Source organism: Saimiri boliviensis, chromosome 17, assembly GCF_048565385.1.
Source record: "Saimiri boliviensis isolate mSaiBol1 chromosome 17, mSaiBol1.pri, whole genome shotgun sequence".
NCBI classification, from domain to species: domain Eukaryota; kingdom Metazoa; phylum Chordata; class Mammalia; order Primates; family Cebidae; genus Saimiri; species Saimiri boliviensis.
The window spans coordinates 6,457,178-6,472,233 of record NC_133465.1 but is presented as its reverse complement, the minus strand read 5'-3'; the positions used below and the strand labels follow the sequence as shown (position 1 = coordinate 6,472,233).

Here is a 15,056-nt window from a genome sequence, read left to right as displayed (position 1 = left end):
CAGAAATCTCTGCCTCATGGAGCTTTTCATCTTTGAGAAAAGTTACAGAGTATGTGACAAGAGACAAGAAACTAAGCATCAGTGATGGGTAGGTGGAAGACAAGGGTAAGAGAAGGTAGGTGGGTCTAGGTAAGGGGTGTGCCCAGTGGCTGAGGCCTCACAGAAGAGCAGAACCAATACTGGCCCAAAGGCTCAGAGCTGTGGATGGCAGTAAGGAAGCACAGGGTAGAGCCTCTGCCTCTCAAAGCTTGGGGGCTCTCAGGAGGACTTGGATTCCTGCCAATAGGAAATTAAGCCCATCGACCAACTCCCGAATTTTTACTGCCTCTCTCACTGTGATGAGCCCCTTGAGGGCAGAGAATGCCCTCCATGTCCATCCAGGCCAGTGCCTGGCCCAGATGTAGGAGGTGTGACAGACCATTAGGCTCATTAGCACCCATCACCTTCTCTCCTTCCCGGATGCACAGCTAAGGCACAGCTCAGTTTCCCTCCAGTAAAAGGTGACCGGGCTCTGGCAAAGTAAGAGGCAGTAATGTACCCATTTCAGACTGGCCCCAAACCCCACTGTGTCCCCTCCATGTTCTTTTTTTTTTGCCTGCTGACTGGCAGTGCAAAGAATGCAGTGGGGGATCAAAGCCTGGAACTTGGTGAAGCTACAGACTGGAGTGAGAGAGAACACTATCCCCACCTCCAACACACGCTGGATTGCAACAAGAGTGAGAAATACACCTCATTGTGTTAAAAGCCGCTGAAAATTTTGGACTCATTAATTACAGCATTTATACACATTGGCTAATGTGAGCTCTTAATTGTTAAATGTTTATTAAAGTGTCTCCAGGTTGGGTGCAGTGGCTCATGCCTATAATCCCAGTTCTTTGGGAGGCCGAGACAGGTGGATTATGAGGTGAAGAGATTGAGAACATCCTGGACAACATGTTGAAACCCCACCTCTACTAAAAATACAAAAATTAGCTTGGCATGGTGTCACATGCCAAAATCCCAGCTACTCAGGAGGCTGAGGCAGGAGAATCACTTGAACCTGGGAAGCTGAGGTTGCAGTGAGCTGAGATCATGCCACTGCATTTCCGCCTGACAACAGAGCAAGACTCCGTCTCATAAAAAAATTATAAATAAATAAATATCTCCAAATTCCTCTAGCCTTGGCAGACGGGATAAGGCATTTGGAACAGATTGAGCCACTGATGGACAGGTTCAGCTCACCAATGAGGAGTCCCTCCAGATCAGATTCTATGTCTACGGGAGAGGTCCCTAAGGGAGATCACCTTCAGGAGAAAGTCCTGCTCCATGTTGTGCCTACCTTTCCATCATGTACTCCAGGTTGGTCAGCCTTGCTTCACCTGGGGAGATGATATGGATAGCATAGGAGCTGAGGGAGCGGTGGATAAACCCCCGGAAATGCAGGTATCGCAGGGCATCAGAGATCTGGAGCAGCAGATGCACAATCACCTCCATGTGCAGCACTGGGAACTGGGACCGCTGCAAGCAAGAGATAAAATGCCAAGGAAAAAAAAGGACTGAGGCCCTGACACTATGGAACGTTTTGTGATTTCCAAAGTCTTTCCATATGATCCTCATGGTTACCAAGGATCCCCATTTTACAGATTCAGAACCTAACGGTCAGTGAGGCTACTGAATGGCCTGACATCCCAATGACTCAAGCCCCCTGAACCCAAAGTTGAATTCCTTCCCCTCAGCTGAGCCGCTTCATACCACAAAAAAATGAAAAGAAACTTCTCAAAGTCTGGTATGTGCATTCAGGATTGGCCTAGGGAAAACTGCCAGGGGAGGTCCCCCACACCAGTAAACCTGCCCTGTCCCCTCCATGTTCAAGCTCAAGCTGCTGGGGAGAACCTGGAAGCTCAAAGGACTTGCAGGATGCAGATAACCAATCCAGTCCCTAACCCAGTCAGACAAGCCAGAAAGTGTACCCTAAAGGGACAGAAACTTACTAACATTAACGCACCTGGCTGACTAAAATCTTCATGAGTCTATCCCCCAGAGAAATGCTCTTTAGAGTAATACCCTCACTCAAGGGGGAAAAATAGGAAAAACAGAATAGGAGGTCCTGAGGCAGAAGAAAGGGCAAGCCATTTGGGAGAAGGACCCTTCTTAGAGGGGCTCTCCTCACTTCTATCCAGGGTCTTTAGAACAAAGTCATAGAGGAAAAAAACCCAAATACTCCAAGATTTCTCTAAACCTACATCTCAGCCCAAAGCACCCATCCCAAGGACTCTATATAAGCCAGGAAAGATTCTCCTAACCCCAAAGAAACTTCAGAGGTGACAGGGGAGTGATAAAGGCCTCTACAGAAACAACTGGGATGGAGCACAAGTGAAAATGTAGGAAAATAAAGCCAGTAGCTGCTGCATTATACTTAGTCAAAAGGTGTCTATGTTTTGTGGGTCTGTTGCACTCTTAGATGTCTTATAAAGAAGCAGGACTAGGCTGGTCACAGTGGCTTGGACCAATAATCCCTACACTTTAGGAAGCCAACGCAGGATGATCGCTTGAAACCAGAAGTTCAAGACCAGCCTGGGCAACACAGCAGGAACATGATTCTACTAAAAATTAAACAATCAGCTGGGTAGGGGCTGGACGCAGTGGCTCATGCCTGTAATCCCAGCACTTTAGGAGGCCGAGGCAGGTAGATCACCTGAGATCAGTTCAAGACAAACCTGGCCAACATGGTGAAACCCCATCTCTACTAAAAATACAAAAAATAGACTGGTGTGGTGGCAGACACCTATAATCCCAGCTACTTGGGAGGCTGAGGTAGGAGCATCGCTTGAACCAGGGAGGCAGAGGTTGCAGTGAGCCAAGATCATGCCATTGTACTCCAGCCTGGAGGACAGAAAGAAAGTCTGTCTCAAAAAAAAAAAAAAATTAGCTGGGCATGATGGCATGCACCTGTAGTTCCAGCTACCTGGGAGATTGATTTCAGTCCGTAAGTTCAAGGTTACAGTGAACTATGATCTCACTACTGTACTCCAGCCTGGGCAATAGAGCAAGACCCTGTCTCCAAAAAAAAAAAAGTAGAACAGGCTAGGTGCAGTGGCTCACATCTGTAATCCCAGCACTTTGAGAGACCAAAGTGGGCAGATCACTTGAGGTCAAGAGTTCAAGACCAGCCTGGCAAACATGGTGAAACCCTGTCTCTACTAAAAACAAAAAAAAATTAGCCAGGCATGGTGGCAGGTGCCTATAATCCCAGCTACTCTGGAGACTGAGGTAGAAGAATCACTTGAAACCAGGAAATGGAGGTTGCAGTGAGCCAAGATCGTGCCACTGAACTCCAGCCTGGGCAACAGAGGAACTCTGTCTCACATATACATATACATATAAAAAAGGAGGAATGAACAAGGACAGCTTTGAGGTTAAAGAAACAACAATAACAAAAAAAAGCACACTGATAATAATAAAACCATACTAGTTTTGACCATGTGCTTATCAGCTTTAAACAGTACATTATACAGCCCCTATAAAGCAAAAGAATAAAGATATTTATCTTCACCAGGTGCAGTAGCTCACACCTGTAATCCCAGCAATTTGGGAGGCCAAGGTGGGCAGATCACAAGGTCAAGAGTTCAAGACCAGCCTGACCAACATGGTGAAACCCTGTCTTTACTAAAAATACAAAATTAGAACGGCATGGTGGCATATGCCTATAGTCCCAGCTACTCAGGAGGCTGAAGCAGGAGAATCCCTTGAATCGGGGAGGCGGAGGTTGTGGTGAGCCAAAATGGCACCATTGCACTCCAGCCTGGGCAACAAGAGCTAAATTGTCTCAAAAAAAGAAAAAAGATATTTATCTTCCATGCATGCAAAAATAGGATCACCACAGCTGAGCCGAGAGGGTGGGGAGGGAAGAAACTGGGAGAGCAGCAGTGGAACATCCACGGAAACAGCGGTTTACTCGTTCATGAAGAACACTGAACAATGTGCCGATAGCGATGCGCTCGTACACAAGGCGGGTTTTCTTCAGGTCCTGGGGCAGACACACAGCCATCAACTGCAGCAGGTAGGGGTGCCGCAGTTTGCTGCAAAAGAAAAGAAGCTTTAGATAGGACACGGGAGAGGCAGACATAATGAAAAAATAGAGGTAAGCCTTTTGAACACATTCTAAACAAATGCCATTCGTATACAATCCTTTCTAAGTAAACAGGATAGGGTGAGGGTTTCTCTTGGAATATGTGGCCCTCACTGATGAGAACCTGAGAGCTTAGAGCCATCAATGATAACAATGACAATGTGGCTAAGAGCTCCTGTATACTTCGTTTGCATACATCATCTCAGATCCTACCAACCACCTGTAAGAAATGTATCATTACACTCATTTTAGAGATGAGGAGACCAACATCAAGGAAACGCAGGACCTGGTGCAGTCGCTCACGCCTGTAATCAAAATATTTTGGGAGGCCAAGGCAGGCAAATCACTCGAGATCAGGAGTTCAAGACCAGCCTGGCAAAGATGGTGAAACCCCATCTCTACTGAAAATACAAAAGTTAGCCAGGTGTAGTGGCACACATCAGTAGTCCCAGCTACTCAGGAAGCTGAGGACCAGGAAGTGGAGGTTGCAGTGAGCCCAGATCCCGCCACTGCACTCCGGAGCAAGAGTTGGTCCCCACCCCCCAAAAAGGAAATATGTCAGGAATTCACCACCCAAGGTCGCATGCCTGACTCAGTCTCATGTCAAAAGTCTATATTGCCCAGGCTGGAGTTCTTCCAGCTTTCTTTGGTCCCTTCAAGCCGACTTCCACAAAAGGAAGGATGTAGCCTCTCTAGATGCCTCCTGCAGGAGTTGAGGATTCTTCTCAGGAGACACCTTAATAAGCCTGGGTCCACTGAATCAATAAATCAAGAGCCTGTCCTAGCAAGAGCAGAAGGACCTAACTCTGGAGCCACAGGAACCCTAAGGTCCAGAGATCCATGAGCATGTCCTCAATGGCAGATATATATCCTCAGACATCGGGATCTCATGCAAGCCATGCTCTACAAAAACAGGATAGCCACATGCCTTTCTGATGGGCACTGGGCCTAAAATGGGTGGGAATCAGAAGTTGTAGCAGGAGAACCAGAGGGGCCTGAATGGAGGCTGCAGCATTCAGAGACATGGCAGGGCAGCTGACAGACAGAGCCCCTAACCACCACTGTCCCCACTGCTCAGGCTACTCATTAACTTCTCTTCCTCTTTCCTGGCAGCCCTTGGAAGTCAAGTCGATCAATTTCAACAGTCAGGAAATGCTGAGATTAAGAGGGGCTGGAGCTCCCCATCCTAGGCACAGAGATAAACAGCCCAGAACCTGGGTCTATAGAGAGACGTGGACCTATAAGGGGCCTGGCCCTTAGGTCTCCTTCTCACCTGCTGTGTTCCTGCTCAGCAATTAACAAGTCAGCCAGCCGCAGCTTGCTGCAGTGTGGGTGGGTAGGAAGATTCAGCTCTTTCACTGTGACCCTGTTCCCGTTCCACACCAGGCTACAAAGACAGGAAAGAGTTTCAACAGAAAGGATTAAGCAGCCACTTCTTCAGTGAATGAGTTTTCCTAAGCAAGGACCAGAAACATGGTCTCTACATAGAATCTGAAATACCACTGGGCACTACTGGGTCCTCCCTCCCACTACCCCCAGGTACTGAAGTACCCTGGGGAACTTAGGTGTAGGAGGTGGGAAGTCACTGAATTCAAGGGAGTGACTTGATCAGGTTTGTATTCAGAGGCAGAATGGTACCAGCAGCGTGGGGAATAAGTAGGGGAGGGGTGGTCCAGTCAATGGGAGGCCAGTTAGGAGACCAGTCCAGGTGAAGGATGGTGATGACTTGGGCAAAGACAGCAGCAATAAGACAGTTTCTATAGGGGGACTCATTACCTTTGGCCTCAATCAGAGGCAAGACAGTCACTACCAAGCTGCCCTCTAATTCTTTAGCAAGCAGAGATATTAAAATATTGTAATGAATAATCTTTCAGAGCAGCAGTTCTCCCACTAGAGGACGTTTGGCAATGTCTGTAAGACAATTTGGTTGTCACAGCTGTGGGGGCTCTAAGGGACTGCTACTGACACTAGTGGGTAGAAACCAGGGACTTCTAACATCCTACAATGCACAGGACTGCTCCCAACAACAAAGGATCATCTGGCCTAAAATGGTAATAGTGTCCTGACTGAGAAATCCTGATTTAGACAGGTGTTCTTGTGTTTCCTGTGTTTGAGTAGAAACTCCCCACACATAAGGAAGTCACATGCAGCCCACTCTTCCTCTGAAACTGAATCAGACCTCCCACTGGCCAGCCCCCACTTACTTGGTCATGACCATGTAGGGGCCACTGAAGAAAGAGAAGGTAGGCTCATCATCAGCTTGAATCACTTCCTTTTCTCCAATAACCGGAAGAGATCCTAGATAGGCTATCTGTGTCACCCCTGTGAGATAAAACTGAAACCAAGGCATAGCCTCAAATTATGGGGAGAGGAAGGAAAAGCAGAAGCAGAATACATCCAGAATCTTAACAGCCAGCTAAAAGAATGACAGCTGCTCTTTATCAACTTTCTGAATACTTCTATGTACTGGGCATTTTTTTTTTTAAGACAGAGTCTCCGGCCGGGCGCGGTGGCTCAAGCCTGTAATTCCAGCACTTTGGGAGGCTGAGGCGGGTGGATCACGAGGTCAAGAGATCGAGACCATCCCGGTCAACATAGTGAAACCCCGTCTCTACTAAAAAATACAAAAAAAAATTAGCTGGGCATGGTGGCGCGTGCCTGTAATCCCAGCTACTCAGGAGGCTGAGGCAGGAGAATTGCCTGAACCCAGGAGGCGGAGGTTGCAGTGAGCCGAGATCGCGCCATTGCACTCCAGCCTGGGTAACAAGAGCGAAACACTGTCTCAAAAAAAAAAAAAAAAAAAAAGACAGGGTCTCACTCTGTCACCCAAGCTGGAGCATATGGCACAATCTTGGCTCACTGCAGCCCTGACCTCCTGGGTTCAAGCAATCTTCCCAACCCAGCCTCCCAAGTAGCTGGGAATATAAGCATGCACCACTGTACCTGGCTAATTTTATTTTGTTTTGTTTTGCTTTTTGTTTTTTTAGACGGAGTCTCACTCAGTCACCCAGGCTGGAGTGCAATAGCGCGATCTTGGCTCACTGCAACCTCCGCCTCAAGGGTTCAAGCGATTCTTCCACCTCAGTCTTCCGAGTAGCTGGAAGGCGCTCACCACCATGCCCAGCTAATTTTTGTATTTTTAGTGAGACAGGGTTTCACCATGTTGGCCCAGCTGGTCTTGAACTCCAGACCCTGTGATCTGTGCAGCCTCTCAAAGTACTGGATTTCAGGCATGAGCCACTGCACCCAACCTTTTTTGTTTTTTATAGAAACGGGTTTTTGCCGCATTGGCTGGTCTCAAACTCCTGGGCTCAAGTGATCCACTCACCTTGGTCTCCCAAAGTGCTAAGATTATAGGTGTGAGCCACCAGCCCTCACCACAATCCTTTAATCTTTAATCTTTCTAAAAATCTTTCAAGATTCTATTATTCTTTCCTTTTTATTCTTTTCCCTGAAGAAACTGAAGCTCACAGAAAGAAGTCAGATGCCTCAAGTGCCATGGCTGGGACAGAGAAGCCTACTGTGGCCCCCCATAGCACCCAGGATTGTGTGCAGCCAAATCTGATATTCCTCCTCCCTCTCCCCTCCAGGCTGCCTCAACACAACAAACAGAATGGAGCGTAGGACTGGGTGAGGTGGCTCACTCCTGTAATCCCAGTACTTTTGAGAGGCCAAGGTGGTTGAATTACTGGAGTCCAGGAGTTTGAGATCAACCTGGGCAACATGGTGAAATCCCATCTCTACTAAAAATACAGGTAACAGGTGGTGGTGGGCACCTGTGATCCCAGCTCCTCGGGAGGCTGAGGCACAAGAATTGCCTGAACCCAGTAGGCAGAGGTTGCAGTGAGCTGAGATTGCGCCATTGCACTCTGCCTGGGCAACGGAGCAAGACTCTGTCTCAAAAAATAAATAAATAAATAAAAATAAAATAAATAAAAATTAAAAACTAAAAATTAATTAAAAGATAATTTTCTAAATGCAAATCTAGCCCAGGGTCATCCAAGGGAATTATCTGGGGTTTTCACAATTTGTTAGTAAGGACAGGGACACTGGGAGATACCTTTCCCTCAACAGGGACAAAAAAGAAAAGAACACTTTGATGAGGATAAGGAAGGAGTTGGACAAAGGTGGGAGATGGGCCCGATGATTGTCTAGTTAGTCCTGCAAATGCTGGCCGTCAGTGGCAACCTCTTACCTTCCCAAAACCAAAGCTGTAGATATTTTGAGCAGAAATGACTCCAGCTTTAAGCAGTCGCTTAGGAGAGCCATTAGGGTTTCTAGAAATATTTAAGAGGGAAAAAAACTCAGAATTAATCACTCATATCCAGAAGTTTATGCTGAACCAAGCCTTCAGAAGGTGTAGTTGATTTTGTCTTTACTGCTAGACTTTTTGTTACAAAACTAGAGATGATGTAATAGCCAGCCTCTGAGAGGGCTTCTATGATTCTCACTTACCAGTATGCATAACCTCGTGTAGCCCCTCACGGGTCAGATAGGGCTGACCTGTTAACTCATTTTTGACTGTTAACAGTACAAAACAGTGATGGTATGTCACTTTGAGGCTAAATCTACCAGGGCTTCTGCCCTGATTTCTCTTGGATCATTTGCTCTGCCAGCTGCCATAACATGAGGACATTCAAGCAGCCCTAGGGAAAGGCTCAGTGCTGATCATCAATTTCCTAGCCATGTGAACAAGCTGTCTTGGAACTGGATTGTCTATCCTCAGTCAAGCCTTCAGATTAACACAGCCCTAACTGACATCTTGACTGCAACTTCATTAGAAACCCTGAGCCAGAACAATCTTGTTAAACCATTCCCTAATTCCTGACCCCCAGAAATTGTGTGAGATAAAAATGTTTATTGTTTGAGGTTGCTAAGTTTGGGGGTTGAGCATTATGTAGCAATAGATACCAAATACAGATGATCAGAGTTGGAAATAATCATAAAGCAAATCTTGTCCAATTTTTTCATTATATAGGCAAAAATGAAGCCCAGGAACAGGAAACCTGCTGGCCTGAGGTCATAAAACACAGCAGTGATGTGACTCTGATGTTGCTCATGCCAGCTACTGTTCTTCCCATATTCCGCATGCAAACCACCACCGGCACATCAGGGCCCCCATTCACTGAAGGAGTCTTGGAAGAAGGGGTGATGCCTCTTATTTCTTTGGCTCCCAGAACCTTCATGGTGCCACACAGTAGGTGCTCAGTTAAGGCTTGCCAGATCAGTAGTTTCAGCTCAGACTGAAAGGGAAAACATCCTACCGACAACAGAGACACTTTCCTTCTCTTGGCAAATAGCACAGGAGCTGGAGGACCGTGCGTATTCAGGGCCAGCCTACATCGGTCTGTGAGGCCCCACATGCCACTATTGGCGAACAGATGTCAATACTTTACTTCTGCTCTATTTCCTCAGCAACTCATCAGTGTCAGGCTGTCCCATCCCTGCTATAAGCTACTATGCTATTGAGAAGACTTTGAAGTTCAGACTGAGATAAACTGAGCACCCCAATTGACACCTACTGTCTTAGCACCATTATTGATAGTTTCCCTTTCACATGTAAAACAGCCAAAAGATAATAAGCTCTATGGTCACTCTCACTTGAGTAGACGGATCATAAGAAAAAAGCCACTTTTCTACACTAAATCATCAGTCTCTTCTTAAAATAAGGCTTATGTGCTTAGGCCTCAACAGATCTAGGAGACAGTGGACCATTTCCTACCCAGAGGAACGGACCTTGTGCTGACAGTGAGGGTGTCAGCCTCCAGCAGCAGTAGAACTGGGGGTTACCACTGACAAGGCCTCCTGCCTTCCACTCTGGGGCCTGTTGGCATATGTGGCTCTTTGGAGGGGAGAGTTCTATTTCAGCCAAAGAGCTGAGTATTCTCCAACAGTGACCTGGCCAACAACTGAAGTTCAGACCAACATTTCTGGCTCTCTTACCTAAATTTCTCAGCACACATCTATATAACTAAACTCAGCTGGGTAGATCGAAGAAAAAACTAACTCCAGGCCGGGCGCGGTGGCTCAAGCCTGTAATCCCAGCACTTTGGGAGGCCGAGACGGGTCGATCACAAGGTCAAGAGATTGAGACCATCCTGGTCAACATGGTGAAACCCCGTCTCTACTAAAAATACAAAAAATTAGCTGGGCATGGTGGTGCGTGCCTGTAATCCCAGCTACTCAGGAGGCTGAGGCAGGAGAATTGCCTGAACCCAGGAGGCGGAGGTTGCGGTGAGCCAAGATCGCAATTGCACTCCAGCCTGGGTAACGAGAGCGAAACTCAGTCTCAAAAAAAAAAAACAAAAAAACTAACTCCAGTCATCTACAACCGTCGGTTCTCAACTCAGTGCTTTTCTTCTTTCCCCAGTCCAAGCTCTGTGCAAACACACATGTGTGAGGAATCTTATCTGACATGGCACCACTCACAAATCTCAGAGGGTTAACTCTAATTTCAAGAATTTGTGTGACTTTTTTACATTAAGAGGAGGGGGGCCGGACACGGTGGTTCACATCTGTAATCTGAACATTGTTGGAGGTGGAGGTGGGCAGATCACCTGAGGTCAGGAATTCCAGACCAGCCTGGCCAACAATGGTGAAACCCCATCTCTATTAAACGTATAAAATTAGCCAGGTGTGGTGGTGGGTGCCTATAATCCCAGCTACTCAGGGGGCTGAGGCAGGAGAATTGGAGAACTGCTTGAACCTGGGAGACAGAGGTTGCAGTGAGCTGAGATTGCACTACTGCACTCCTGCCTGGGCAACAGAGTAAGACTCCATCTCAAAAAAAAAAAAAAAGTTGGGGGAAAGAAGTGTATTCCCATCTAAGCATTTCATTAACGCCATAAGAATGTTTCCTCTAATTCTAAACTAGATGCTGTATCTAGATGAGTAACTTAGATTGTAAAAGCTCATCTACCCTTACACTTGGGTTTTCCTTTCAGGCTCACTCATGAGCCTCCTCTCCTTGGACAGAGCCCTACCATGCACCAAGCGGCTAAGGGTTAGTAGTGATGAATACGACAGACACAGTCCCTGTCCTCTTGGAATTCACAATTTAATTGGAAAACTGGAAAAGAATGTATACCAACAAAATAATTGCAAGCTGTGACAATTCACTAAACTCGGAAGGAGGGGTCTCCATGCAAGCACCAGGGGTAGAGGCAGGACGAAGTGGGAGGGGTGGGAGGGCTTGGATGAGGCAGGGCCTCCAAGGCCAGATAAGAGATTTCGGAGCTTATCCAAATAGCCATGGGGAAGGTCCTTAAAGGGTTTTAGCAGAGTGGTACAACCTGATTTCCATTGTTTTATCATTTTATTTTTATTTTTTGAGATTGGATCTCACTTTGTCCCCCAGTCTGGAGTGCAGCTGCACAATCTCAGCTTGCTGCAACCTCCACCTCCTGGGTTCAAGCGATCCTCTCAGCTTAGCCTCCTGAGTAGCTGGGACTATGAGATGCGCACAACCAAACTCAGCTAATTTTTGTTTTTTGTTTTTTTTGGAGATGGAGTCTCGCTCTGTCGCCCAGGCTGGAGTGCAGTGATGCAATCTCAGCTCACTGCAAACTCTGCCTCCAGGGTTCAAGCGATTCTCCCTCAGCCTCTAGAGTAGCTGGGATTACAGGTGCGCACCACCACACCTGGCTAATTTTTGTAATTTTAGTAGAGATGGAGTTTCACCATGTTGGCCAGGCTGGTCTCAAACTCCCGATCTCAGGTGATCTACCTGCCTCAGCCTCCCAAAGTGATTACAGGTGTGAACCACTGCACCCAGCCACCTGATTTCCATTTTTAAAAGGTCATTCTGGGTGCAGAGTAAAGAACTGAAACTGGCCAGAGTGGCAGGCAGCACAGCAGTTAGGAGTAACTGGGAATCACTAACTCATCTCGCCTGAGAAGCCAGCAGCATCAGATCATCAGAGGAAAACCAGGACTCGAAGTACATGAATAACAGGAAAAGGAAGCCTGCAAGAGTGTGGTGAGCCCAGCTACCCTGCTAACAGAAAGACATGCCGTCAGGGAAAAGCAAAACAAGAGGGATTCTCTACATACAAACTCTACATCAACCAACCCCAGAGGAGTTAAAATGACTTCTCCCTGCCAAGCTTAGCCCTGAGTATGGAGGGAAGCATAGGGCCCACCTCCTGCAGCTGTGATGGGAGAGGGATGGGGCTGCCCACCCAGCTGTCAGCAAGTCTCTTATATCAGCTGAAAATAGCCCAAGAAACTGTAAGTTAAGCACTTGTGGTCTTTTACAACCTTAGTAATAAAGGAACACTCTTTCCATGGTTCAGGAGATGACAAAAAAAGCCAGCCAGGTGCCTTGCTAAGTAAGGGTTTTCTGCTGACCTAAGATGTAACCTTTCTGCTAACCACAGGGTGGTTCCCACCAGAGCCCACACTCATTTCTCTCACACCTTCTCAGGGAGAGAAGAGAGACGGCCAAAGGTGATCCTCTGGTCTTCCTTCAACAAGGCCAAGTCTTTTCTTTCCAAGCATGCCCCTCTGGGCTGGATGCCACGGGGCACTGATGTGGAGGAACCAAGGTAGCCCATGCTGCAGGGCTCCCAAGAAGAAGGCTGAGTGACGGAGAACATTCCACTCTGCTCAAGGCAGTACTCACCTCTGCCCAAGGCCCCCAAACCAGGGCGGGCTGTAGACGAGCCGCTGCGGGGAGTCTATCTTCTTTAGGAGGTCGTAAGAGAAGCCCTGGATGATGGCCTGCATGTGTGAGGCACAGCGCTGCATGAACTCCACTATCTGCAAAATGTCGCAGAGACACCCAATGCAGGCACATCACTTTTCAGTGGAATGGAAGCTTGGATGTAAAAATAAATGGTCCGAGGAGCAGTGAGCCCCCAACAGAAAAACCTCTTGAAAGGAAAGGGCCCGGGTGATTTTCTAAACATTTCTGGAATGTTTTCAGGGAGAGAATTTGGGGCAACAATTTCCTCCAACTCCCTCCTTCAACAGATGAGGAAACTGAGGCAAAGAGAAATAAAATTGCTGGTCCAATGCCCAATAGCTGGGGCCTGCACTGTACCTGCCCTTTGTGTTTTACATTTATGTTATTTTTCCTTCATTAAAACACATCATACCAGCTGGGCATGGTGGCTCACTCCTGTAATCCCAGCACTTTGGGAGGCCGAGGTAGGCAGATCACAAGTCAGGAGTTCAAGACCAGCCTGGCCAACATGGAGAAACCCCATCTCTACTAAAAATACAAGTTAGCTGGGAGTGTTGGTGAAGCCTGTAATCCCAGCTACTCAGGAGCCTGAGGCAGGAGAATGACATGAACCCAGGAGGCAGAGGTTGCAGTGAGCCAAGATCACATCACTGCACTCCAGCCACGGCAACAGAGTGAGGCTCCTTCCCCCAACCCCCCACACAGTCACACAAAATCACACCTGCCAAGCCAAGTTACTTAATGCCAGTGGGCCTCAGTTTCCCCACCTATAAAATAAGGACAATAATAGTACTTACCTGAGAATGTGTTGTGAAGATTAAGCGAGTTAATATATAAAAAACATTTAGAAAACAGCTGAGTCATGGTAAGTGCTAATTAAATGGATCAGACAAAATTACAGCTGTTTGCCCTTCCCACAGAATGGATGACTAGAAAGGTTCACTAGACTTGCTGGACGTTTCACAGCTGGCTAACCTGCTTAGATGTAGGCCTGAGAGTATAGTGCCAATGCCAAGGCCACTGCACGCTCTGTGCTGACAACTGGGAGCCTGACTCTCAGCCCAGTGCTCTTCTACTGGGCGTGGATGCTGAGTGGGGCCCACCCTTACCTGGGTGCTACGCTCCTTTCCTGCTGTCAAGGCCCAAGTCTGCGGGTTTTGACCCCTCTCATCGTGAAGTCGCAGGTCACCTCCTGCATCTAGCAGTTTGCTGAGGATCCACTGATTGCCTGAAAATGCTGCCGCATGGACAGGAGTGCTCCCGTCAAAGCAGCGGCTGGGGAGGGAGATGGGTACAATGGGTGTCCATGGAAATGCTCCTGCATTCCACAGAGCCAGGCTCAGTGTGCAACACAGGGCTCCCATTCTACAAGAATGGGGAATGAGGGATATAACAGCATAATTTGTGAGGCCCCTGTCTGTGACCTTTCTTTCTTTCTTTTTTCTTTTTTTTTGAGACAGAGTCTCGCTCTGTCGCCCAGGCTGGAGTACAGTGGCATGATCTCAGCTCACTGCAACCTCCACCTCACGGGTACAAGCGATCCCCCTGCCTCAGACTCCCGAGTAGCTGGAACTAAAGGTGCCCACCACCATGCCCAGCTAATTTTTGTAATTTTAGTAGGGATGGGATTTCACCACGTTGGCCAGACTGGTCTCTAACTCCTGACCTCAGGTGATCCACTCGCCTTGGCCTACCAAAGTGATGGATTTACAGGCGTGAGCCACCACGCCTGGTGCCCTGCTATTTTTTCATAGTTTCCTAATCTGGCTGCACATCAGAATAGATAAGATTCTTAAATGAAAATAGGCTGGGCGCAGTGGCCACGCCTATAATCCCAGCACTTTGGGAGGCTGAGGCGGGTGGATCACGAGGTCAAGAGATCAAGACCATCCTGGGCAACATAGTGAAACTCTACTAAAAATACAAAAATTAGCTGGGCAAGGTGGTGGCGTGTGCCTGTAGTCTCAGCTACTCGGGAGGCTGAGGCAGGAGAATTGCTTGAACCCAGGAGGCGGAGGTTGCAATGAGCCGAGATCACGCCATTGCACTCCAGCCTGGGTAACAAGCTTGAAACTCTGTCTCAAAAAAAAAAAAAAGAAAATATGTAGGCCAGGCGTGGTGGCTCACGCCTGTAATCCCAGCACTTTGGGAGGCTGAGGTGGGCGAATCACCTGAGGTCAGGAGTTTGAAACCAGCCTGGCCAACAAGGTAAAACCCCGCCTCTACTAAAAATACAAAAATTAGGCCGGGTGCAGTGGCTCC

The 15,056-nt window shown here is 47.7% G+C and overlaps 1 protein-coding gene across 3 annotated transcripts in view; it reads right to left on the bottom strand.

Annotated features, from left to right (window-relative positions):
• TEX14 (testis expressed 14, intercellular bridge forming factor) overlaps positions 1–15,056 on the bottom strand; it is an 87,768-nt gene that overhangs the window by 53,997 nt on the left and 18,715 nt on the right. For 2 of the 3 annotated variants that reach the window (XM_074388091.1, XM_074388092.1), the window contains exons 3-9: positions 13,904–14,069; positions 12,732–12,868; positions 8,304–8,385; positions 6,313–6,443; positions 5,382–5,495; positions 3,935–4,058; positions 1,319–1,497 (exon numbers count right to left, since the gene is read on the bottom strand). In XM_074388091.1, coding sequence (XP_074244192.1) covers positions 1,319–1,497; positions 3,935–4,058; positions 5,382–5,495; positions 6,313–6,443; positions 8,304–8,385; positions 12,732–12,868; positions 13,904–14,069 — 933 coding nt within the window. Of the gene's footprint in view, positions 1–1,318; positions 3,858–3,934; positions 4,059–5,381; positions 5,496–6,312; positions 6,444–8,303; positions 8,386–12,731; positions 12,869–13,903; positions 14,070–15,056 lie in introns of those variants that run through there. The other variant, XM_074388093.1, reaches the window with a different exon arrangement.